The sequence below is a fragment of the Tachysurus fulvidraco genome, chromosome 1, assembly GCF_022655615.1.
Source record: "Tachysurus fulvidraco isolate hzauxx_2018 chromosome 1, HZAU_PFXX_2.0, whole genome shotgun sequence".
Taxonomy (NCBI): Eukaryota; Metazoa; Chordata; class Actinopteri; order Siluriformes; family Bagridae; genus Tachysurus; species Tachysurus fulvidraco.
Window position 1 is genome coordinate 17,048,033 of NC_062518.1, and position 25,805 is coordinate 17,073,837.

Below are 25,805 nucleotides of genomic sequence, written 5' to 3' on the forward strand. Positions count from 1 at the left end.
TGGAATGTGTGTTGAGGGAGCATTAACACATCAGAGTGATTTCTGTGTGTGTGTGTGTGTGTGTGTGTGTGTGTGTGTGTGTGTATGCGTATGTGTGTGTCCTCAGGGAAGCTATGTTCATATATAACAAGCTTGCACGCACTGGGTTCAGACTAAAATGTTCTCTCCTGACCTACATTCCACTCTTTCAAAAGTTTTTGGGTTACTCAGCTTCCTTTTATCACACACACACACACACACACACACACACACACACACACACACACACACACACACATACACAAAATACATACACATACACACACAGAGTGAAAAAAATCATCCAGTGTTCAAAGACGCTAATAAAGGCACAGCAGGAAGGGAAGGGTTATGTGTGCTTCAAAACAGACGTCTCTTTAAATTATAAAGATGAGGAGAGTGAATTATCTTTGGAGATGTTGTTTAACACAGTAAAAAGTGTACAGACACACACACACACACACATACACACACACACACACACACACACATTCACTTATTCAGTTATTCATGGTTTAGGTTCATACCAAATAGAGTAATGGGTTTTAGAGCATTTTATTCTTCTCTCTTAGATCTAACTTATGTTAAGTGAGGCACACTAGTACAAATGATCTGCCATCTGTTTTGAGGTGGGCTACAAAAACTACCTCAAACTTACTCTGAGTCAAGTGATAAACTCATGTCTAATTTTCAACCCCTTCATTGAAAGACATTATTATATTAACGGTTCACCTACCGTTTTAACCTAGACATTTTAACAAAGCAGATTTACAGGAACATAAACATAGAACAAAAGGTTATTATAAAGAATAATATAAAGATTAATATAATACAAAATACAAGATTAATATTAGATATATATAAATGTGTATGTATTTATCCCCAATGAGCAAGTCTGAGGTGACTCAGGTGACTGTGGGGAGGAAAAACTCCCTTAGATGGTAAAGGAAGGAACCTTGAGAGGAACCAGACTCAAAGGGGAACCTCATCCTCATCTGGGTGACACTGGGGGTGTGATTTTATATATATACAGTCTGATAAATGTTGTAGTGATGAGGAGGTTGTTGTCCTCAAAGACAACCTGGAGTTGGTATCTTCTCTTTAGTATAGCAGAGTCCAACTGGAGCTGGAAGATCGTCTCTAGGTTACGACCGTAACCATAGTTCCCTGAGGAACGAGACGCTGCGTCGAAACGCTATGGGAACGCCCTGTGCGTGACCGCGCTCTGAACCACGTGTGTAATCTGACCAATAGGCTTTGGAACGTGACGTCATCGGCGGGTGACGTCGCGTAAACAGGAAGCTACAAATGGCTGCAAGATGGACAAGATGCTAGCTCCTGTGAGAGAAGGTAAGCGCCGCAGGGATGCAGGGAGTGTGGCACAGAGACGCAGCGTCTCGTTCCTCAGGGAACTATGGTTACGGTCGTAACCTAGAGACGTTCCCTTTCGGAACTCGAGCTGCGTCGAAACGCTATGGGAACGAGTGTCCAATCACGCCACACTGACCAGACCCTGCTTAGAGAGTGAGGGCCACGGCACCTGCACGTAGAACAGAGGAGCCCGGGGTGGCTCTGAGGTCAAGGACATAGAACTCGACAAAGGTCAGCGGGGTGGACCAACCCGCAGTGTCACAGATGTCTTGGAGTGCCACTCCAGCGGACCAGGCCGTAGAGGCCGCCACACTCCGGATGGAGTGAGCTCGGACCCCGAACGGTGCGGGGAAGCCAGAGGGCTTGGGAGCCGACAATCACATCCACTATCCATCTGCTCAACGTCTGCACAGCGGCCAGGAAACCCTTCCTGTTAGGGCCGTAGCAGACGAGCAGCTCCACCGATGTTCGGGGGCTGTAAATGGCGGAAGCTCTGGAGCGGAGAAGGGTCTCTCCTACCTCGGTAGAGAGACCAGCCGCTATGAACTGTGCCCCCTCAGGGGCCACAGCCACAGCCTCCACAGCTCTGGGCGGGGGTGCACCAGGGTTCCGCCCGCCTGTGAGAGGAGATCCCTCCTGGGAGGAATTTCCCACGGAGGGCCCTCGAGTAGGGACACCAGATCCGCAAACCATGGCTTGCCCGGCCATTGAGGTGCTACAAGGAGGAGACGAACTCCATCCCGGCGAACTCTCTCCAGAACTCCAGGGAGCAGTGCAATCGGAGGAAAGGCGTACAGGCGTAGCCTCGGCCACGACTGCACCATGGCATCCAGACCTAACGGGGCTGGGTGAGAGAGAGAGAACCAGAGGGGACAGTGCGAGGTTTCCCGGGTTGCAAACAGATCCACCTGGGCTCTTTAGAACCTCCGCCATATGAACTCCACCACCTCGGGGTGGAGACGCCATTCCCCAGGCCTCGGCCCCTGCCTCGACAGGGCATCTGCTCTGACATTCATCCGTCCCGGGATATAAATGGCCCTCAAAGAGAGGAGTCTGTCCCGAGACCACAAGAGGAACGCTCGTGCTAACTTGTACAAAGGGCGAGATCGGAGGCCCCCTTGGTGGTTGATGTAGGAGACCACCGCAGCATTGTCCGTGCGGACCAATACATGGCGATCTCTCAGGTCCGGGAGGAATTGTTTTAACCCCAAAAACACCGCCATCATCTCCAGGCAATTTATGTGCCACGAGAGACGTGGGCCGCTCCACAGACCTTGGGCGGAGTGGCCACTCATGACCGTACCCCACCCCGTGAGGGAGGCGTCCGTCGTTAGCGTCACGCGGCGACATGGGGCCCCCAACACGGGGCCTTGGGACAGAAACGTTCGGTCTTTCCAAACATCCAAGGCTCGAAGGGCACGCCGCGAGACCTTGATGGAACGATATGGGTTTCCCCTAAGAGAAAACCACCTGCCCCGGAGCCACCACTGGAGGGGCCTCATGTGCAGGAGGCCGAGCGGGATTACGCTGGACGCCGCAGCCATGAGCCCTAGCAGCCTCTGGAACCGCTTCACAGTGAGTGGCTGGCCTTCCCGCACTCTCCTGACTGAGGTGAGGATGACTTCGACCCGAGCAGGTGACAACCGTGCCTGCATCCGGGCCGAGTCCCAGATCACGCCCAAAAAGGTGGTTCTCTGTGCTGGAGAGAGCACGCTTTTGCTGGCGTTTAGCCGAAACCCAAGCACCTTCATGCAGGCGAGGACGACATCTCGATGACGCAATGCCTGGCACTCCGACTGAGCCAGAATCAGCCAGTTGTCGAGGTAGTTTAAAATGCGGATGCCCTGGAGCCGCAGCGGGGTCAGTGCTGCGTTGACGCATTTCGTGAAGGTGCGGGGCGAGAGTGCTAGGCCGAACGGGAGGACCCAATATTGGTAAGCTTCGCCCCTGAAAGCAAACCTCAGGAATCTCCTGTGTGCAGGAAGGATGGAAACGTGAAAGTACGCGTCTTCCAGATCTATTGTGACGAACCAGTCCCCTGACCTGATCTGAGCCTCGACCTCCCTGAGGGTGAGCATCCTGAACCTGAGCCTCCTGAGAGAGCGGTTCAAGGAGCATAGATCTAGAATGGGACGCGACCCTCCATCCTTCTTCGGAACAACGAAGTACGGGCTGTAAAAGCCTGACTCTCGAACCGAGGGGGGGACCACCTCAATGGCTCCTTTCCTCAGGAGTTTGTGCACTTCTTGTTCCAGGACCAGAGCCTGCTCAGGTCCCACCAGGGTGGGACACATCCCATTGATACGGGGAGGAGAGGACACGAACTGAATCGTGCAGCCGTCCTCTATGGTCCGCAAGACCCACCGGGAGACTCCTGGCAGCTTCTCCCAAGCTGTCAGAAAGTTCCTCAGGGGAACCAGCCCCTCAGGGCTGGCCTCTGACCCACTCAGAGCAGCTGGGACCAAGCCCTGCAGCTGATGGTGCCTTGCGAGAGGCGGCGGACCTTCCCCCTCCACAACGAACCTTCGGGTGGAAAGGTGGGGAGCGAACCGCTGGAGGGAAGAAGCACCCTGAAGCACATCTTGTGGCAGGGCAGACAGACCGGCCTCCATGACCCGAACGGCCGGAGCCACATACTGCGGCCGTTGAGACCTCCTGAGAGGCGGCGGGCCTCCCCGATCCGTATAGAGACTTTGGGCGGAAGTGGAGGGAGGTGCCCGCTGGAGGGGGGCCGTGCTCTGAAGCACATCCTGTGGCAGAGCCAACGGCCTAGCGCCCCGGTGGTGCAGGGGAGGGATGGGCACCGTCACGTGAGGCGTGCCCCATCCCCCCAACCGTAGATCGTCAGGATCTACGCACCACTGCCCGTTTGTCGGAGGCGAGGGTCACCCTCAGGTCACCCTGCTCCTTCCTGGGCCTAGAGTGTCGCCTTGAGCCCTTAGGCCCTGCCGCGGAGATCGGGTGGCCACGCTCTGTCTCTGGGCTTCGCGGTGCCCGGAAGGACCAGGCTGGGGCTGCCGCCGAACAGCCCCACGAGATCGCAGAGGGAGGTACTGCTGAAACGCAGCCGACTGCTCCTTAGACTCCTGGAACTTGTGTACGACCGCCGTCACAGCATCCCCAAACAGTCCAGGAGGAGCCATCGGTGCGTCCAGTAGCACAGCTCGATCCTTGTCCGGGAGGTCGGACAAGGTGAGCCACAGATGCCTTTCTGTGGCCACCAGGGCCGCCATGGACCGCCCAACGGCCCGCCCCGACGCAACTCCTCAATATCAGCGGCCCCGGAGCTAAGTCCCTCATCCAAATCACGTAGCAGGTCAGCCTGGTATGCCTGCAACACACCCATGGTGTGGAGGCAGCCCGTGGCCTGACCTGCTGCCGTGTAAGCCTTCCCTACTAAGGCTGATGTAGCACGTAGTGGCTTAGTAGGGAAAACCGGAGCCTTTAGCGACGATGCTACGTTAGGGGAGAGATAGCTAGCCAGCGTCTCTTCCACACATGGCATTGCCCCATAGCCACAAGCCTTAGCCCCAACCACATTCACGTAAAGCGAGGAGTGACTAGGCGAAGTCACCTCGGCGTGCAGATCAGGAAAAAATGGCAGGCTCCGGCGCCGAGGAAGTGACACAGGGCGCAGGAAACGAAAGCTTACTGGGTGTGCGCTGCTTCTGCTGCTCCACCGGCCAATCTAAATCCAGTTTGGCTATGGCTCGTGTCACAACCTCGAGGAGCTCCTCATACAGCACAGGCTGTGAGGAGCCCACGGGCTCGCTAACATCCATCAGCTCTCCTTCCTCGGAGGGAGAGACATATAATGCCGCGCTGCTCGCACCGGGAGAAGAAGCAGCCATCGGGCCTGCTTCTCCGCGAGAGCCGGAGCTCGATTCAGCAGACGAGGCTGAAGAGGACTCATCCGCCTCCAATCCCGCTGCTAAATCGGTCTGCGAGCCCCATGAGCGCCGGCGCCGCTTTGCCTCGGGAAGAGAGGGACCGGAGCGAAGCGTGCGCATAGCCATGCGGCTGCAATGCGAGCAATCGACTCCCTTGAGAGCCGATTGTGCATGCTCCACTCCCAAGCAAACAACGCATCGATCGTGCGAATCCTTCCCGGTAATAAAACGGGGACACGGAAAAACACACTTTCGGAAGTTCTGTCTGCTAGCCATCACTCGATCAGAAAAACACAGTATCAGTAAACAGCGCTTACCTGAACGAGCAGAAGCTAGCGTCTTGTCCATCTTGCAGCCATTTGTAGCTTCCTGTTTACGCAACATCACCCGCCGATGACGTCACGTTCCAAAGCCTATTGGTCAGATTACACACGTGGTTCAGAGCGCGGTCACGCAGAGGGCGTTCCCATAGCGTTTCGACGCAGCTCGAGTTCCGAAAGGGAACTCTAGATGTCTCAGGATTCTCACAGAGTTGGCCTCATCTCAGTGGAGGTCCTAAATCTTCTAGACACGGAAGACGATCAGAGCTGGTACAATTTCTGTATGCCTCGGGATGGGTAGAACGAGAGAAGCAGTGGAGAGGGATTAATGTAGCATCATATACAGACAGGATGTTTCTCAGCTTGACAATATTTCTAAGGTAAAGAAGGCTGTTTTTGTAATATGGTGATATGATTTTAGGCCTATAAGATTTTTGGGCCTATAAGTAGTATTTCTGTCTTATCAGTGTTCAACAATGAAAAAATTACAGCTCATCCAATGTTTTATCTCTCTAAGGCACTGAGGTAATTTGGAAACTTTGGCTATTTCATCTGGTTTTGATGAGATATATAACTGTGTGTCGTCAGCATAACAGTGGAAACTAATCCCATGCCTTCTAATAATGTTCCCTAATGGAAGCATGTATATCGAGAAAAGCAGGGGTCCTAGAACTGATCCTTGAGGGACCCCATAATTAACTGGTAATTAATTAATTAATTCTACAAAATGGTATCGGTCTGACAGGTAGGATCTAAACCAACTTAAAGCCTGACCATAAATACCTGTGTAATTTTGTAAGCGATCTTGAAGAATGCTGTGGTCTATAGTGTCGAATGCAGCACTAAGGTCAAGTAGAACTAATAGTGACATACGGTCTTGGTCCGAAGCTAAGAACAAGTCATTTGTAACTTTAACAAGTGCTGTTTACTACAATTAACACTTTATCAAAGATAACCGATAGGTCTGAAAGAAAATCTGCATATTCTCTAAGAAAATCAGTGTAGGGTAGAGTTCTTCTCGGGTCTAAAGAAATGTACCTGCCTCAAAGTGACCCGAATCTGACGTGCATAATTTTTTTTTTTAAGGAAGACCCGACCCGAGACAAACCCGGAAAAATTAGACCCGAGTCCGACCCGACACTTTGGCGATTTTTTTTAACCCGACTGGACCCGAATGTTGCGTAACTCTACACTGAAGTAACCGCTACAGCGTGGATTCAAAATTGATTGACAGGTCTGTTTCAACGGAAATGAGCGTACCGCCCGCCACACGTCACCAGCCACATGTCACAAGCGGTCTTGGCAAACAGAGGAGAGGTTGGAAAAGGACTCGCTCGGCTCTCGGGCCGGACCTCGGGTTTTCAGATCTAAGTGGACCCGTGAAGACCTCTAGTGTAAGGCCCTGGGGGATATACATGCTTGCAAGTGCACGAGACTTCAGGGATTTTTGTGTGTGCATGTGCGAGTGTGCAACATTAAGACCAAACACTTCAAAGGAATTAAATCTATACCATGTTCTCTGAGTAACAGTAAGGAAATCAAAGAGGATAGTGGCAACACCACCTCCACGACCAGATTGACGAGGCTCGTGCTTATAGATATATCCTGACGGGGTAGACACATTTAGACTGATGTGCTCATTTGGTTTAATCCAAGTTTCAATCCAAGTGCTTTGGGTGCAAGTGATCTAATGTTCAGAAGCCCAAACTTTAGGAACTGTTTTTGTTTGTTTCTTTGGCATATTTCTGGTCTAATTGCGGTAAGATTATTTAGAGAACTTCTCATTCATTTACTTTTGATCTGACTAATCAGGGAACAAACACTGTTTCTATATGATGAGCTATGTGTGCATTTGTATCAATGTGATGAATAGGTGGCTATTAAAATTAAGACTTAAATAGTAGTTTACCAGTCAGAAGGTGTGAACGCCCTGGAGATGCTGTCTGAGAGGATTTCTCTGCTGTGGTGCAAGCCATCAGCACGCTCCCAAAAATATTCCAGTTATTAATAAAAAGTGGATTTTGCTCGTGACACCATGACTGTACTCATTCATTCATTAATGCCTCCAGCTCCAGTTCCAACGAGTGCATCTCGAACGTGTCCTCACCTGCACTCAAAGACAGACCCACAAGAGACATGGTGTTATAGGGCAAGTACAACAAAGATAATTGTTGTGAGAAGGTATAGAGAACTAACGGTAACTGGCTAGCAGGCTAGTGATGCTAGTGGGCTAACCAGCTAGAAGCTCAGGAAAACAAATAAAAAGTTAGTGATTACAAAAAGTTCGACAAATGCTGAAATTCTTCAGAAATGTTGACTTGATTAAACTTTGCTGTAACATTGTGTAACAGCCAAAGATAGATGACCCAGTCATGACGTCATTGCTGTGCTAACAAAATATGGAATCATACAATAAAATGGTTACAAGCATCTTTTTCCTCACTTTGAGTGAGTATTTTTTTTAAGATGCAATTGCTGGTGTGTTTACCCTTTGTAAGAAATAAGGAGTCAAATTATAAACTTTAAAATAATCCAAAACCGAATCAAAATACTCAGCCAAGCAATCACATGTGAATTTAGGTGTTCTAAATCACCTCCACGGCCACAGGTGTATAAAATCAAGCAACTAGTCATGCAGACTGCTTCTACAATTATTTATGAATGAATAGGGCACTCTCAGGAGTTCAGTGAATTCAAGTGTGGTACCGTGATAGGTTGCCACCTGCGCAATAAATACATTCATGAGATTTCCTCACTACTAAATATTACACTGTCAACTGTTAGTGGTATTATAACAAAGTGGAAGCAATTAGGAACAACAGCAACTCAGCCATGACGTGGTAGGCCAAGTAAAATCTCAGTGTGGGTTCAGTGCATGTTTAGGAACACAGTGTGCATGAGTTGACAACTTTCTACTGAGTCGGTAGCTGTCAGAACAGGCCAGAAGAAGAACTCAAATGCAGCATGCACATGTAACAATGTTTTTAATGAGCAATACAAGACAGACAGCAATGGCAAAATAGGGAAATCATCAGGAATGAAAAGGACTTCCACCCAGAAAAAAGAAAGCCCAGGGGTAGAGAATAAGAAAGGCTGTAAGGAATGGGAACTGAACTTAATACAATATTCCAGTACTGAGAAGCCCTAGGCATAGAATCCATACATAAAATCTAATCTGGCTACAGGGCAAAGGAACAGGCAGAGGCAGGAAGAGCAACAGTCTATTAATCCAATTTAGCAAATAGGGCAATATAGAGCAGGCAGAGTTATAAATGGATTAATAATCCAAATCCAGCAAGCAGGGTGGTACAGAGCAGTCAGATGCAAAGTCTGAAACAGACCAATAATCCAAATACCGGGAAGGGAGCAATGCAGGGCATGCAGAAATCTGGAGCCAGAAACAGGCGGGGTTCAGGAAACAATGATGAAAAAACAGGAACAAAGGCAAGATGATTACACAGAACTATGAGAAGAACTGAGAAGACTATCTGGCACCTGGTTGAATAAAATGGCCGCCGCTCTGGAAGTAAAATTCCAAGATGGCCGATGACCCAGAAGTGACGTCGCCGAAACCGGGAGTAATCGTCACAAACCCAGAAGTGCAGGGAAACATGCTGACAGTGTGGCCAGATTAGCCCAAGAACAGTGTGTAGAGAGCTTCAGAGAATGGGTTTCCATGATCAAGCAGCTGCATCCAAGCCATACATCAACAAGTGCAACGCAAAGTGTCGTATGTGGTGGTGTAAAGCACGCCACCACTGGATCCGGAAGAAGAGCCGATCAGACAAGGAACTCAGAACACTGGGAGCTATGATTGTAATCATGTGATGGACAATGTATATTATGTTCAAAGTGCAGACAGGCACTTTAGCGAAACAAGCTATTACAGCATAAAGTTAAGTCAGAATTCACAAATGTGTTTCTAAAGGAATGGTCAAAAATTCCCATAAAACTCCTGGATTAGCTCCTGCCACCTTGCTGTTTCAGACCACCTGGCAGCGTGGAGGTTTCTGCCATGTGTGTCACAGTGGGTTCTGGATAATGTGGGAAAAGGCTACAAAATCCAGTTTGCCACCCATTCTCCTCCTTTCAGGTTGTGCTGCCCACTGTTGTTGGCACAGGCCAAACCTTGTTTCTCCAAGAGGCACTTCTTTTGCTTCTGAGGAAAGGTGCCATAGAACATGTACCCCTCCCAGATCGGGACTCTGGCCTGTTCTGATGGGACGTTTACAGCTCTACTTTGTGGCAGACCTTAGGTCTGTCATCTCGGCCAGGCAGGCTTAGAAAGGATACTGATGAAAAGGTAGATAGAAAGGTTTCTGCTACTATCTGCCCCACCGCTTCTGGCACTTCTGGGATAAGTAGGGCCTAAGCACATTCCTCTTCCTTGCACAGATCTGTAAGGTTAACTCCACTCTTATACGACAGGACAAAGTGAAACTACTGCCAGGCATGTCTCAGTGAGTCCTGGATACCGTAGTAAAAGGTTACAGGGTGTGTTGCCCATTGGCAAACACCTGGTGGTCTTCTTCCAAAAGTAACTTCTCTCACTCCTGAGGAAAGGGGCCATAGAACATGTTCCACTCCCAGATTGGGACTCTGGCTTTTACAGCCGATATTTCATTGTTCCTAAGAAAAGCTGGGAGCTGTGTCCGATTTTGGACCTGCGAGCTCTGAACTGTACTCTGAAGACATACAAGTTCAGCATGCTCACACTCGAGGTTATTGTGTCCCATATTAGGTCCAAGGACTGGTTTGATGATAGAGCTCGAAGATGCTTATTTTCGTGATGCTTACCAGTATTGTGTTCTTCCTTTTGGCCTAGCCCTTTCACCATGCATTTTACTGCCAAGGAAGCTTGGGTGGCTTCCACCTTGTCAGCAGTGATAGCTATTTGACTGGCCCCATGCCTCTCTATCGTGGAGGCACAGTGAGTGCTCGGCCTATCTCTCGGCTTATCGCTTTTAGTACTGCTTATAGGTTTTGCTGTATTTATCCCTTTTTGTTTCTCTGGATGAAGGATCCAGCAAAGAGTTGTTGGAGGGAGACATACTCTTGCCCAGAAGCAGGAATGCTCTGGACTGCAGTGACAACAGCTGCTTTTGGAAGAAGTCCTCAAATGGCCTAGTGCAGGTGCCTTACGTATTGAGCAAGGTTTTCTGTAAGTGAAAGACTTCCTTATTTACACTGTTCACTTATGACACATCTCTGTTTATTTCAAACAAATAATGTTTATACTCAAGTAGTCAGACATGTTAAAGTGTCGTTACATATATACAAAATGATATTTGATAAAATTACGTCACTTGTATGATATGCAAATTAAATATTAAGGGTGTGACAATACACCTTTTTCAGCATTCTGGGATGATTAAAAACTGTTTGATGTGTTTCAGGTGAAATACGTTATTAAAGTACACGCTAGGAAAAAGATGCTTGTAGCCATTTTATCGTATGATTCCATATTTTGTTAGCACAGCAATGACGTCATTACTGGGTCGTCTATTTTTGGCAGTTACACAATGTTACAGCAAAGTTTAAGTCAACATTTCTGAAGAATTTCAGCATTTGTAGAGCTTGTTGATCCTCCGGATGTCGATGGCAGACAGTTCGTTTCTCTGTCCGATCTCCACTGAGGGATCGGGAATGGGAGTGATGGTGTCCAGACCGTTGATGGAGAAAAATGTTCTTCCATAGTGCATCACAGAAGAGTAGTCGTACGTCGTGTTGAGGTTGTTGGTGTTCCTCAGCTTAAAACTAGACTGTGAGGATGGATCGATGTTTTCCCAGTTGATGGTCACGTACCTGTCGCGATCACTCCTACAATGCTCATGGTAGAAACCAAGTGCATGGTTTAGCTCATGCTCGGCGATGCCGTAGTAAACACAACCCGACCTGTCGAGAGAGACCACCTGAGCACCACCTGTTTTGCCTATATAAGAGTAGCATCTGAAAGAAATAACAGGAGATCGACCAGGTCAACATATGGTCAATGCATCAAATGAGAAATAAATAACAACTTTTTTTTACAGTTACTGCGAATGGTGCAGTGGTTCTCACCCATCTTGACTCTCTATGCTGAGGTAATCAGATTGATTTGTCCTGGGAACGAAACGGACGCAGGTTTTGTTGTGGAAGGAAGCCATGGCATTGGTAATAACAGTCCTGTCAGAGGAAGCTGTAAAGAACACAGGCAACACATTAAAGAGAAATAAACAGAGATGTGTCATAAGTTAACAGTGTAAATAAGGAAGTCTTTCACTTACAGAAAACCTTGCTCAATACGTAAGGCACCTGCACTAGGCCATTTGAGGACTTCTTCCAAAAGCAGCTGTTGTCACTGCAGTCCAGAGCATTCCTGCTTCTGGGCAAGAGTATGTCTCCCTCCAACAACTCTTTGCTGGATCCTTCATCCAGAGAAACAAAAAGGGATAAACACAACAAAACCAATAAGCAGTACTAATGGTGGTCTCTAAGTATTTTGAGTCATGCATTCTTTTGTCAAATAAAACTTTTGCCAGCAGAGTTTCTCCCACTGGTGCGAGCAAGCAAGCAAAATAAACAACACAAGAATGAATTGCAAAATCCATATCTTAGGAGGCAGGTTCTAGGTCTATAATTGTAGAACTTTAAGCAGTAATACTGCTGGTGCAGTGAGGTTGAGATTAGGAAGTTAACAGACCGTTGTTGATGGTGAGAATTCTTGATGTAATGTCCACGTGTTCAGGTTGATTGAGATAGAGGGCTTGTGTGAAGCCAATAAGCAAGGCTAGAATGGAGAGAGATGCTCTGGACTCCATGATGCTTCAGTGTTGGGAGATGATCTGGATGCTCCTTCACCGTAGCTCAGTGACTGCCAACTTACACTCCAGGCTTTTTATACACACAGAACCAACTTGGCGTGGTTTTCGGGGATTAACTCTAGGTGTTACTGTCTACTGTCTAATTTGTGGAACTAAAGGGAGGATCCTGTGTACTCAAAACTCATTTTAATGCCTTGCTGAAGCAGAACAGGAGTCAGGGATTTGTTTGGATATTCAGGAGTAAGGGATCGGCTGTAGCTCATTATGACTTAGATCTATTTGTCAGGCTCTAGTCTTAGGGAGTGACCTGTAAATTTATCAAACTTAAATGTTAAGCCAAGGTAAACAGTCTCTGTATGAATATCTGATCTTAATAGCTTCAGGTCATGTAGAGTTTTTCCAGAATTTACAATTATTATTATTTTTTGGCTCTGGAGAAGCATAATCTGCAGCTAATACTTGTTTGCTCATGCTGTCTCACATTTTAGTCGTTTGCTGGTTTGCACAATCCTTTACAATATCTCAAGTAACTGCTGCTATAACACTGTGTTCATTCCAGTATTTCTGAACACCTAATATTGTTTGAACATAGAGTATTTACACTAATCTGCACTGTTTCTCTTTATTGTCTCTTGTGTATGGTCTTCTAATTATCTTGCTTTGTAGAAGCCAAAATTCTGTTTTCCTATTTAAGCTTAGACACAAATTTATTAAGAGTAACTCCTCCTAGAGCTTCCGAGCCACATGCAACAAATTCAGATATGTTGTAGAACCTGGACTGAAGTTTGATGCTCTTACTTTTCTAAGCGATCGGAGTTTCGGTACTTCCGGTGCCGGGTCTCAAAATGAACTTTTTTCCCATAGACTCCCATTATAAACTTTTGAGGATTATAACTTGGCAAGCTTTCGAACTCTCTACACCAAACTCGACCAGCTCCTTTAGGGTGATACTTTGAACAAAGGTTAAATTGGTGTACCGACTGGTCGTTCGGTTGTGCTTCAGCCCCACCCCAATATATGTATAAGCAAAAAATTTTTTACAACATTAACATGTCATATATCAAAACACTCAGAACAATGAGGGGAACTTCCTCACAGGTATTCTGATAATGACACGTGACGTCACGTAAATCAAACATTGTGTTAGTTGAGGCAGGCCACGCAGTAAGCTGCATCAGCTGCTAATCAGCTGTCCACAAGGCGCACCAATCCAGCACGACTTCTGTAATTCCCCTCCTTTAAATCCTCACCTTCGAGCACACCTACGCATCGCCGCTGCTGAACGGGGGCACGGTGGCTTAGTGGTTTGCACGTTTGTCTCACACCTCCAGGGTTGGGGGTTCTCCGGCCTCCTCCCTGTGTGTGCGGAGTTTGCATGTTCTCCCCGTGCCTCGGGGGTTTCCTCCGGGTACTCCGGTTTCCTCCCCTGGTCCAAAGACATGCTGGGTACGTCGATTGGCCGCTGCGGCCTGGTTGCGCAGTTCCTCTCGCGATCCACCTCAGCAAACGCTCCGCAACATGCTCGCTGCCTCACTCGCCCTGGGTGATGCTTCCCTTGCCATCTCCACTATGGCTAGTGGATATACAACATGATCGTTGTCATATCATGCGGCAGCCCAGGGCGACGCCTCCTCCCCGTCTTCACCAGGTAGTGGACACCAACTCCGTCGAAAGATAAATAAATAAAGCCGTTCGCTTGGCTGGGGAACCTCCGGTGCGAAGCTGCCATTCGTGGGATCAAAAAAAATAAATAAATAAAATAAATAAATAAATATTTCAGCCAGAGCTCGCTGCCGCGTGCCACGCTCGCTCTGGGTGACGCTTCCCCTGCCGTCTCCACTATAGCTTAGTGGGTATTGTCGCTACTTGATTCTTGTTTTTGTAAATGTAAACTATTGAAAGGCAGACAAATAAGAGTTGCAAATAATAAGACTTGTAAATAAAGTGCTATGACAATGGTAATGATAGCGTTAATTTCCGAAACTGCGGTCGGCAATGACAGGAAGTGACGTCATTTCGCACATGCGCAGAACCGATCGTGTTGCTGGTACAGATTGAGTAGCGACAGGTATGCAACATGCGTTGTCATATCACGTGGTAGGGGCGTATGTGTTTTAGCAACAAGCTTGTCGCGATTACGCTGCAAAGCCAGCCCAGGGCGACGCATCCTCCACGTCTCCACTAGCTAGTGGACCCCAACTCCTGTAGTCTATCGTGCAGCAGGGCACCTTGTCCCCTTTTCCCACAACCCACGCCTAGCTCCGACTCAGCCTCGCACATCGCATGCCGCTTGCATGGCCAATACGCCCCGATCGTGTTTTGCGGTCTACTGTGTCACGCATCAGTTATGTTGGGGGGTCTCCTCTGGCATATGGTTTTGTTTTGGGGGTCTATCATTCCCCAGCGCTGCCTCCCTGCCCCGTCCGTGCATGCGCACGGACAGGTGCGTGGGAAAATTCTCCCAGAACAGAACTATCCTGCCAACACTAAATGTATGCTCGCTAACCTTCATTTACGTAGTGGTCCTGACTGAAATATCGAAAATTAGCACAACATGGGCATGTCATATATCAAAACACTCAGCCCAAAGTGGGGAACTTCCTGAAGAGTATTAAGATGACATCACATGCTCATCTCCACTTGCATCCAAATGTTTTGGCACCCTAGCTTTCTGTCCACTTGCCTCCAAACGTAACACTGATCTTTATGTCCACTCACCTCCAAAAACACCGGCCTTTGTGAATACTTGCTTTGTCAAAGACAACATCAAAGTTTGTAGTGACAAACTTTACAAATCTAGTTTTCATTTGCACTTTCTTTTGTACTGCACTGTCTTGTCTGTCTTGTTTGTCTTGTCATGTACTGTCTTGCCCTGCACTGTTTGCACCAGGTTGCACAGTTGCACTTTATGTGGCTAGGACTACTAACTAAGTCCTTAGCTCTGTCTTTGTTTTATGTAGCTCCATGGTCCTGGAGAAACGTTGTCTCATTTCACTGTGTACTGCAACAGCTATGTATGGTTGAAATGACAATAAAAGCTTTTTGACTTGACTTGACTTAACTTGCTTGCGTGGAATAATCCAATATTTTGGGACAAATATGTCAACAACATCCTAACAATAGGGCCTGGTACATTAGGATTTCTCACAGGCCGTGACTTCTACAGTTGAGCCTATACGTCAGAATGTAGCCCAGACTTTTTCCCTTTTATTTGCTGTGTGTATTTTTGTTTTCGTTACGTGTTCAGGTGTCTGCCCCGCCCGTGTCTAATTTCTTCCCGCTTCAGCACATCTTTTCCTCATATGTCTAATTGTCTCCCTATTTATTCCGGTCACGTTGCCTCGTGCAGAGCGATTTCCTCGTCTTTGTGGCGTCTTCGTGTCGTCTTTGTGTCTTCGGCCTGTTTCTTTGAGTACCGCAGGGGCGGTTCTAGAGGAGGGGCCACAGGGGCCCTGGCCCCTGCTGAACACTGATTGGCCCCTGATTGCCCCGTTCCATCAATCGTAGACAAGGAAAGCAACCGGAGAATTTTTCAAAACGATCACAGATGCAATTCCAAAAAGGAAAAGGAATGACTGCCGAAACGTATTTGCACCGGACTGAATAAAATATTTTGTGTGCTTGAATGTACCCTGTTCTTGGTCCCTGAATGTAACATGTGGCCCCTTGATGGCCCCTGTTACAGAAAAATCCTTGAACTGCCACTGGTGTACCTATTTTTTTGTGTTATGTTTTATTTAATAACGCATGTGTTTACATTAAACAACCAGGATAGCTAAAAACATGCGTTATTAAATAAAACATAACACAAAAAAAACAGGTAAGGACATTTCTTAAAGTGTAAAACAAGTATTAGCTGCAGATTATGCTCTTCTAAAGCCGAAAAATAATAATAATTGTAAATTCTGGAAAAAACTTTACATGACCTGAAGCTATTAAGATCAGATTACTTATTTAACAAAAAAATCCTTACTCAAAATAGTAAAAGACCACCATTAGTACTGCTTATTGGTTTTGTTGTATTTATCCCTTTACTTTTCTCTGGATGAAGGATCCAGCAAAGAGTTGTTGGAGGGAGACATACTCTTGCCCAGAAGCAGGAATGGTCTGGTCTGCAGTGACAACAGCTGCTTTTGGAAGAAGTCCTCAAATGGCCTAGTGCAGGTGCCTTACATATTGAGCAAGGTTTTCTGTAAGTGAAAGACTTCCTTATTTACACTGTTCACTTATGACACATCTCTGTTTATTTCTCTTTAATGTGTTGCCTGTGTTCTTTACAGCTTCCTCTGACAGGACTGTTATTACCAATGCTATGGCTTCCTTCCACAACAAAACCTGCATCCGTTTCGTTCCCAGGACAAATCAATCTGATTACCTCAGCATAGAGAGTCAAGATGGGTGAGAACCACTGCACCATTCGTAGTAACTGTAAAAAAAAGTTGTTATTTATTTCTCATTTGATGCAGTGACCATATGTTGACCTGGTCGATCTCCTGTTATTTCTTTCAGATGCTACTCTTATATAGGCAAAACAGGTGGTGCTCAGGGGGTCTCTCTCGATAGGTCGGGTTGTGTTTACTACGGAATCGCCGAGCATGAGCTAAACCATGCACTTGGTTTCTACCACGAGCATTGTAGGAGTGATCGCGACAGCTACGTGACCATCAACTGGGAAAACATCGATCCATCCTCACAGTCTAGTTTTAAGCTGAGGAACACCAACAACCTCAACACGACGTACGACTACTCTTCTGTGATGCACTATGGAAGAACATTTTTCTCCATCAACGGTCTGGACACCATCACTCCCATTCCCGATCCCTCAGAGAAACAGAGGACAGAGAAACGAACTGTCTGCCATCGACATCCGGAGGATCAACAAGCTCTACAAATGCTGAAATTCTTCAGAAATGTTGACTTGATTAAACTTTGCTGTAACATTGTGTAACTGCCAAAGATAGACGACCCAGTAATGATGTCATTGCTGTGCTAACAAAATATGGAATCCTACAATAAAATGGCTACAAGCATCTTTTTCTTAGCGTGTGCTTTAATAACGTATTTCACCTGAAACACATCAAATAGTTTTTAATCATCCCAGAATTATCAATGCTGAAAAAGGTGTATTGTCACACCCTTAATATTTAATTTGCATGTCATACAAGTGACGTAATTTTTATTAAATATCATTTTGTGTAAATGTAAGGGCACTTTGACATGTCTGACGACTTATGAGTATAAACATTATTTGTTTGAGGACAGTCACCAAATATAGTGTCAGAAAATGGGGGGTGTCTTCGAGATTAAATTCAGAACCAAATGCAGGGATAGCTAAAAACATGCGTTATTAAATAAAACATAACACAAAAAAACAGGTACTCCAGTGGCAGTTCTAGGATTTTTCTGTAACAGGGGCCATCAAGAGGCCACATGTTACATTCAGGGGCCAAGAACAGGGTACATTCAAACACACAAAATAATTTATTCAGTACGGTGCATATACATTTCGGCAGTCATTCCTTTTTCAAACGCTCGAGTGCCGCCAATTGTTTGGTGGTGGAATTGCATCTGTGATCGTTTTGACAAATACTTCTGTTGCTTTTCTCGTCGACGATTGATGGAACAGGGCAATCAGGGGCCAATCATTTTTCAGCAATGTGGCCCCTCCTCTAGAACTGTCCCTGCGGTACTCAAAGAAACAGGCCAGAGACACGAAGACGACACGAAGACGCCACAAAGACAAGGATTCCGCTCTGCACGAGGCAATGTGACCGGAATAAATAGGGAGACAATTAGACACATAAGGAAAAGATGTGCTGAAGCGGGAAGAAATGCGAAGGGGGGGCACACACCTGAACACGTAACGAAAACAAAAAGAGACACAGCAAATAAAAGGGAAAAAGTCAGGGCTACATCCTGACATATAGGCTCAACTGTAGAAGTCACGGCCAGTGAGAAATCCTAATGTACCAGGCCCTGTTGTTAGGATGTTGTTGACATATTTGTCCCAAAATATTGGAATTGTCCAGGGAGTTGTTGTGGAGATTTGGTAATGATGTCTTTGAATTTTGCTTCACTCTGTTGGACAGTTCAAGATACTTTGAGTGAAACTGATAAGTGAGGCTTAGAAATACACCAAAATAGTCCACAACACATTCTATCAGCTGAGGAATATGCTTGAATTAGACAACGTTAATATTACATCAGCAGCGGCAGCTGCGGTTAGCTTGAACAGAGACACACAACAGAGCTTTGTCTCAAGATGCATTCTGGCTTTGGTTACTCGTAGTAAGATACTGTACGTACCAAAGACCTGTCATCGATCTGAGTACTAAAATTGTTTAGAAATTTCACTGTCACCGTACCCAATTGACAAGGTTACAATTGACAAGGACTTAATAAACTTTTGGAATCAAAGACATAGCAGTCGATCAGTAACCAGGAGATGATCTAGTTGTCCAACACATTGACGGTACAGTCTTTCAGCTTGAGTGTATGGATTCTGTGGTCAGTTTTTATTCTTTAGTCTTCAATGTAACAGAAATGACATCTGCATTCTCGTAGTTGGAACCTAGAAAATAAGATGGTGTGAAGTCAAAGTCACGTTCCTCATGTTACTATTTGTGGCTCCTCGATATGAGATTAACATAACCACTTTCCTGTTACTATGTTTCCTGTTTGCCAGTGAATGAGTTGGACATGAACATGGGTAGAGCCCGATGTCACGACTAGATCACTGACGTCCTAGCTCCAATCCCAATACCCTAGTCTTTCCACATCCACTAGAAAGACCGGTATGGTTCAGGAAGTGCTATGACAGTGGCTGATGTAAAATGATACTCTAGTGTTGCCTATGGCAGCATGGAATCCTCTTGTTATGTCATCTGTTGTCTAGTCTCTGTCCCTGTTTCGTGTTTTTTAAGTTATTAAATCCTGTTTATTTTACACTATCCTGCAATCGGGTCTGTTTTTGTCCTGCGTCGCTAACAGAAGGATTCCGCCACTCCAAGGCCCAGCAGGATAGTGTCAGCCTGGAACAGCCCTGTGGGAGCATTTTTTTCTCCGGACTGTTTTGTTTTGCCCTGCATATTTTATTTTGTGTGGGTAACATTGTTCCGCATTTTTCCAGACGGCGCTCCGCTTCCAGTATTCCGCACGGGGCGCCACCTCACTTCCTGTTTGCGGTCCATGTTACCAGCCGAGTTTTGTTTCGTTTTTTTTGGTGTCCTGCTACATTGCCCCGAACCTGTCCTGTGGGGGATGTTGCTTCACTTCCGGTTTTCCGTGGAGGACTCCACCCCACTTCCTGTCTGCGGGGGGTGTTGCAGGCACATGTTTTGGGATATTTTAGTTGACCATTTGCTCTGTGGAGATGGATTTTTTCCCTGCCCTCCATCCCATTTTCTGGTTTCCAAGATGTGAGTCTGGTCGTGGAGCGTCGGGGTTGTGCTCGGCCCTTATGCTCGGTTGTTTATATTGCTCGGCCCTTCTGCTCAGCTGTTTACGTCACTCGGCCCTCTCTGGCTGCCTCGCCGTGTGCCTTGCTCCCCCCACCTGCCTCGCCATGTGCCTTGCTTCCCTCTCATGGATTTCGGCGGGATCGTAGTTTCTCAGATATACAATTTTCTCGTCGGGAGCCGTGCCTCGAAGTGGGGGGGGGGGGGGGAGGTTACTGTCAGGATCTAGCCCATACTTTGGCCATGTGCTTTTGTTGATGTTCTGTGTTCATGTTCCTGACCCGCACTTTTCTCTTTTTCCCTGCCTCTGCACACCGGTTTCTTATGTGGTTAATAGTGTTGTATATTTAACTGTGCAGTGTTGCCAGTGGCAGCGCGGAGTCCTCCTATTATGTCATCTGTCGTCTAGTCTGTGTCCCTGTTTTGTGTTTTTTAAGTTATTAAATTCTGTTGATTTTACGCTATCCTTCGTTGTGTCAGTTTTTGCACCAGTGTCGCTGACAGACAGGTTGAACATAAATACATTCCTGTTACCATGTCTCCTGGTTTCCAGTGAATTAGTTGGACATGAACATGGGTAGAGCTCGATTTCACGACTAGATCACTGACGGCCTAGCTCCGATCCCAATACACTAGTCTTTCCACATCCACTAGAACGACCGGGTATGGTTCAGAAAGTGCTATGACAGTGGCTGATGTAAAATGATAATATAGATCATTGGTCTTCAGTCTGACTTGAAAATTGTGAGTAATGCTGCAGGTTTCATTCCAATGAAGATGCAAGATCACCTTACTTTACCTGAGTACTCAATTTGTCTGCATTCTCAAGCAAGAATTAGTTGCAGATTATGCTTCTCCAGAGCCAAAAAATAATAATAATTGGAAATTTTGAAAGAAAACTCTACATGACCTGAAGCTATTAAGATCAGATATTCATACAGAGACTGTTTACCTTGGCTTAACTCCTAATTTCATCAAATTTACAAGTCACTCCCTAAGACTAGAGCCTGACAAATAGATCTATAAGAAGTCATTGAGAGCTACAGCCGATCCCTTACTCCTGAATATCCAAACAAATCCCTGACTCCTGTTCTGCTTCAGCAAGGCATTAAAATGAGTTTTGAGTCCAGAGGATACTCCCTTTAGTTCCACAAATTAGACAGTAGACACTAACACCTAGAGTTAATCCCTGAAAACCACACCAAGTTGGTTCTGTGTGTATAAAAAGCCTGGAGTGTAAGTTGGCAGTCACTGAGCTATGGTGAAGGAGCATCCAGATCATCTCCCAACACTGAAGCATCATGGAGTCCAGAGCATCTCTCTCCATTCTAGCCTTGCTGATTGGCTTCACACAAGCCATCTATCTCAACCAACCTGAACACGTGGACATTACATCAAGGATTCTCACCATCAACAACGGTCTGTTAACTCCCTAATCTCAACCTCACTGCACCAGCAGTATTACTGCTTAGTTCTACAATTATAGACCTAGAACCTGCCTCCTAAGATATGGATTTTGCAATTCATTCTTGTCTTCTTTATTTTGCTTGCTTGCTCGCACCAGTGGGAGAAACTCTGCTGGCGAAAGTTTTATTTGACAAAAGAATGCCTGACTCAAAATACTAAGAGACCACCATTAGTACTGCTTATTGGTTTTGTTGTGTTTATCCCTTTTTGTTTCTCTGGATGAAGGATCCAGCAAAGAGTTGTTGGAGGGAGACATACTCTTGCCCAGAAGCAGGAATGCTCTGGACTGCAGTGACAACAGCTGCTTTTGGAAGAAGTCCTCAAATGGCCTAGTGCAGGTGCCTTACATATTGAGCAAGGTTTTCTGTAAGTGAAAGACTTCCTTATTTACACTGTTCACTTATGACACATCTCTGTTTATTTCTCTTTAATGTGTTGCCTGTGTTCTTTACAGCTTCCTCTGACAGGACTGTTATTACCAATGCCATGGCTTCCTTCCACAACAAAACCTGCGTCCGTTTCGTTCCCAGGATAAATCAAACTGATTACCTCAGCATAGAGAGTCAAGATGGGTGAGAACCACTGCACCATTTGCAGTAACTGTAAAAAAAAGTTGTTATTTATTTCTCATTTGATGCAGTGACCATATGTTGACCTGGTCAATCTCCTGTTATTTCTCTCAGATGCTACTCTTATATAGGCAAAGCAGGTGGTGCTCAGGTGGTTTCTCTCGACAGGTCGGGTTGTGTTTACTACGGCATCGCCGAGCACGAGCTAAACCATGCACTTGGTTTCTACCACGAGCATTGTAGGAGTGATCGCGACAGGTACGTGACCATCAACTGGGAAAACATCGATCCATCCTCACAGTCTAGTTTTAAGCTGAGGAACACCAACAACCTTAACACGACGTACGACTACTCTTCTGTGATGCACTATGGAAGAACATTTTTCTCCATCAACGGTCTGGACACCATCACTCCCATTCCCGATCCCTCAGTGGAGATCGGACAGAGAAACGAACTGTCTGCCATCGACATCCGGAGGATCAACAAGCTCTACAAATGCTGAAATTCTTCAGAAATGTTGACTTGATTAAACTTTGCTGTAACATTGTGTAACTGCCAAAGATAGACGACCCAGTAATGACGTCATTGCTGTGCTAACAAAATATGGAATCCTACAATAAAATGGCTCCAAGCATCTTTTTCTTAGCGTGTGCTTTAATAACGTATTTCACCTGAAACACATCAAACTGTTTTTAATCATCCCAGAATCATCAATGCTGAAAAAGGTGTATTGTCACACCCTTAATATTTAATTTGCATATCATACAAGTGACGTAATTTTATTAAATATCATTTTGTGTAAATGTAAGGGCACTCTGACATGTCTGACTACTTATTAGTATAAACATTATTTGTTTGAGGACAGTCACCAAATATAGTGTCAGAAAATGGGGGGTGTCTTCGAGATTAAATTCAGAACCAAATGCAAGGATAGCTAAAAACATCCGTTATTAAATAAAACATAACACAAAAAAACAGGTACTCCATTGGCAGTTCTAGGATTTCTCTGTAACAGGGGCCATTAAGGGGCCACATGTACATTCAGGGGCCAAGTACAGGGTACATTCAAGCACACAAAATAATTTAACACCTGAACACATAACGAAAACAAAAATACACACAGCAAATAAAAGGGAAAAAGACAGGGCTACATCCTGACATATAGGCTCAACTGTAGAAGTCACGGCCTGTGAGAAATCCTAATGTACCAGGCCCTGTTGTTAGGATGTTGTTGACATATTTGTCCCAAAATATTGGATTATTCCATGCAAGCAAGTTAAGTCAAGTCAAGTCAAAAAGCTTTTATTGTCATTTCAACCATACATAGCTGTTGCAGTACACAGTGAAACGAGACAACGTTTCTCCAGGACCATGGAGCTACATAAAACAAAGACAGAGCTAAGGACTTAGTTAGTAGTCCTAGCCACATAAAGTGCAACTGTGCAACCTGGTGCAAACAGTGCAGGGCAAGACAGTACATGACAAGACAAACAAGACAGACAAGACAGTGCAGTACAAAAGAAAGTGCAAATAAAAACTAGATTTGTAAAGTTTGTCATGACAAACTTTGATGTTGTCTTTGACAAAGCAAGTATTCACAAAGGCCAGTGTTTTTGGAGGTGAGTGGACATAAGGATCAGTGTTACGTTTGGAGGCAAGTGGACATAAAGCTAGGGTGCCAAAACATTTGGATGCAAGTGGAGACGAGCATGTGACGTCATCGTAATACTCTTGAGTAAGTTCCCCACATTGAGCTGAGTGTTTTGATATATGACATGCCCATGTTGTGCTAATTTTCGATATTTCAGTCAGGACCACTACGTAAATGAAGGTTAGCGAGCATACAGTTAGTGTTGGCGGGATGGTTCTGTTCTGGGAAAATTTTCCCACGCGCCTGTCTGTGCGCATGCACGGACGGGATGGGGAGGCAGCGCTGGGGAATGATAGACCCCCAAAACAAAACCATATGCCAGAGGAGACCCCCCAACATAACTGATGCGTGGCACAGTAGACCGCAAAACACGATCGGGGCGTATTGGCCAAGCAAGCGGCATGCGATGTGCGAGGCTGAGTCGGAGCTAGGCGTGGGTCGTGGGAAAGGGGGACTAGGTGCCCCACCGCACGATAGACTACAGGACTTGGGGTCCACTAGCTAGTGGAGACGTGGAGGATGCGTCCCCTGCGCTGGCTTTGCAGCGTAATCGCAACAAGTTTGTTGCTAAAACACATACGCCCCTACCGCGTGATATGACAACGCATGTTGCATACCCACTAAGCTATAGTGGAGCCTATTTATTTATTTATTTATTTATTTATTTATTTATTTATTTATTTATTTATTGTGATCCCACGAATGGCAGCTTCGCACCGGAGGCTCCCCAGCCAAGCACACGCATCAAACGGTTTTATTTATTTATCTTTCGACGGAGTTGGTGTCCACTACCTGGTGAAGACGGTAAGGAGGCATCGCCCTGGGCTGGCTTGCGGCGTAGTCACAACAAAGCTTGTTGCTGAGCCATATGCCCCTGCCGCACGATATGACAACGAGCATGTTGTATATCCACTAGCCATAGAGGAGATGGCAAGGGAAGCATCACCCAGGGTGAGCGTGGCGTGCGGCAGCGAGCATGTTGCGGAGCGTTTGCTGAGGCGGATCGCGAGAGGAACTGCGCAACCAGGTCGCAGCGGCCAATCGACGTACCTGGCATGTCTTTAGACCGGGGGAGGAAATCGGAGTACCCGGAGGAAACCCCCGAGGCACAGGGAGAACATGCAAACTCCGCACACACAGGGAGGAGGCCGGAGAACCCCCAACCCTGGAGGTGTGAGACAAACGTGCAAACCACTAAGCCACTGTGCCCCCCGTTGGATTGCAGCAGCGGCGATGCGTAGGTGAGTTCGAAGGTGAGGATTTAAAGGTGGGGAATCGTGACAGGAAGTCGTGCTGGATTGGTGTGCCTTGTGGACAGCTGATGTGGGAAATTTTAGAGACATAGAAGGGAAAGACGAGAAGGGGGAGAGAGAGGGCATACATTGACTGTCAAATGTAAACACGCATGCAGGCCATTATAGCCATATGAAGCAACGGAATCCTAATCAAGAGACCATTAGAGGTAGTAAAAAAGCACTCAGCAACCTACACACAAACACACACACACACAGTGAGGCAGAGCAGGACACACAGGATTCAGGCCCAAAGAAGGTTGAATGTAAAGGCTTTAATAATGAGATACAAAAATCAAAAGGAAAGAGTCACTTCTTAATATAAAATGGTTTGACAGCAAGACGAGGAGGGTATTGAGTCTTTTTTTTGACACGCCACGTAGTTTCAGTAGCTTGTGTGTTTGTGGATGAGGCTGAAGGAGTTTGGATGGATTTGGTGGCCACTGTCTCAGTCTGGGTTGCAACATTAATTCCCTTAGTGGAAGAAGTGTCACTGGGCTGACCACGACTGTCCTTGTCCTGGAGATAATAAGTAATGACCTTAGTGAAAAGATCAGCAGTAGGAGACGGCATAGAAGGATCCGTCTCATCCAAGAGATTTGCTAAGCAAGCTGAGATGGAAGCTACAAAACACAAGAGCTTCAGTAGGCACATATTCACTCTCGCCACCAGGTTAATACATACACCAATGACTACTGTACACCGTATCAAAAAACTGGTTTTGAATCATATAGAAGAGAAAATGTTGGTAGACAAGAATATGAGAAGATCGATAAGAAGATCCAGTACATAGCCATGTATGGTTGTGTTAAGTTGAGTCTGTGAAGGAAGAACCTCAGGAAGAGAGAGTAAGATCCAAACACATGTAAAACCCACCTTATAAACTTTATGGCCCGATGACGTAGGCCCGAGTCTTATGGAAATGGGACCCGTCAGGTGAAAGATAATGGGAATTTAAGAGACCTAA

At 46.2% G+C, this 25,805-nt stretch overlaps 2 protein-coding genes and 1 pseudogene across 2 annotated transcripts; 2 read left to right on the top strand and 1 right to left on the bottom strand.

Annotated features, from left to right (window-relative positions):
* Positions 1–10,989: 10,989 nt before the first annotated feature.
* On the bottom strand, positions 10,990–12,423 carry LOC113649238 (hatching enzyme 1.2-like). The gene is made up of 4 exons (XM_027156919.2): positions 12,282–12,423; positions 11,866–12,006; positions 11,660–11,777; positions 10,990–11,548 (listed from the first exon to the last, which is right to left on the bottom strand). Exons 1-4 carry the CDS (start codon positions 12,397–12,399, stop codon positions 11,161–11,163), a joined length of 765 nt encoding a protein of 254 aa, XP_027012720.1. The 5' UTR covers positions 12,400–12,423; the 3' UTR covers positions 10,990–11,160.
* Positions 12,424–14,008: 1,585 nt separating this feature from the next.
* Positions 14,009–17,778, top strand: LOC113649240 (annotated as a pseudogene).
* A 2,586-nt stretch (positions 17,779–20,364) lies between these two features.
* LOC113649232 (hatching enzyme 1.2-like) lies at positions 20,365–22,521 on the top strand. The gene is made up of 4 exons (XM_027156907.2): positions 20,365–21,278; positions 21,552–21,692; positions 21,781–21,898; positions 22,010–22,521. The coding sequence occupies exons 1-4, from the start codon at positions 21,161–21,163 to the stop codon at positions 22,395–22,397; spliced, it is 765 nt and encodes a 254-aa protein (XP_027012708.1). The 5' UTR covers positions 20,365–21,160; the 3' UTR covers positions 22,398–22,521.
* Positions 22,522–25,805: the final 3,284 nt, after the last annotated feature.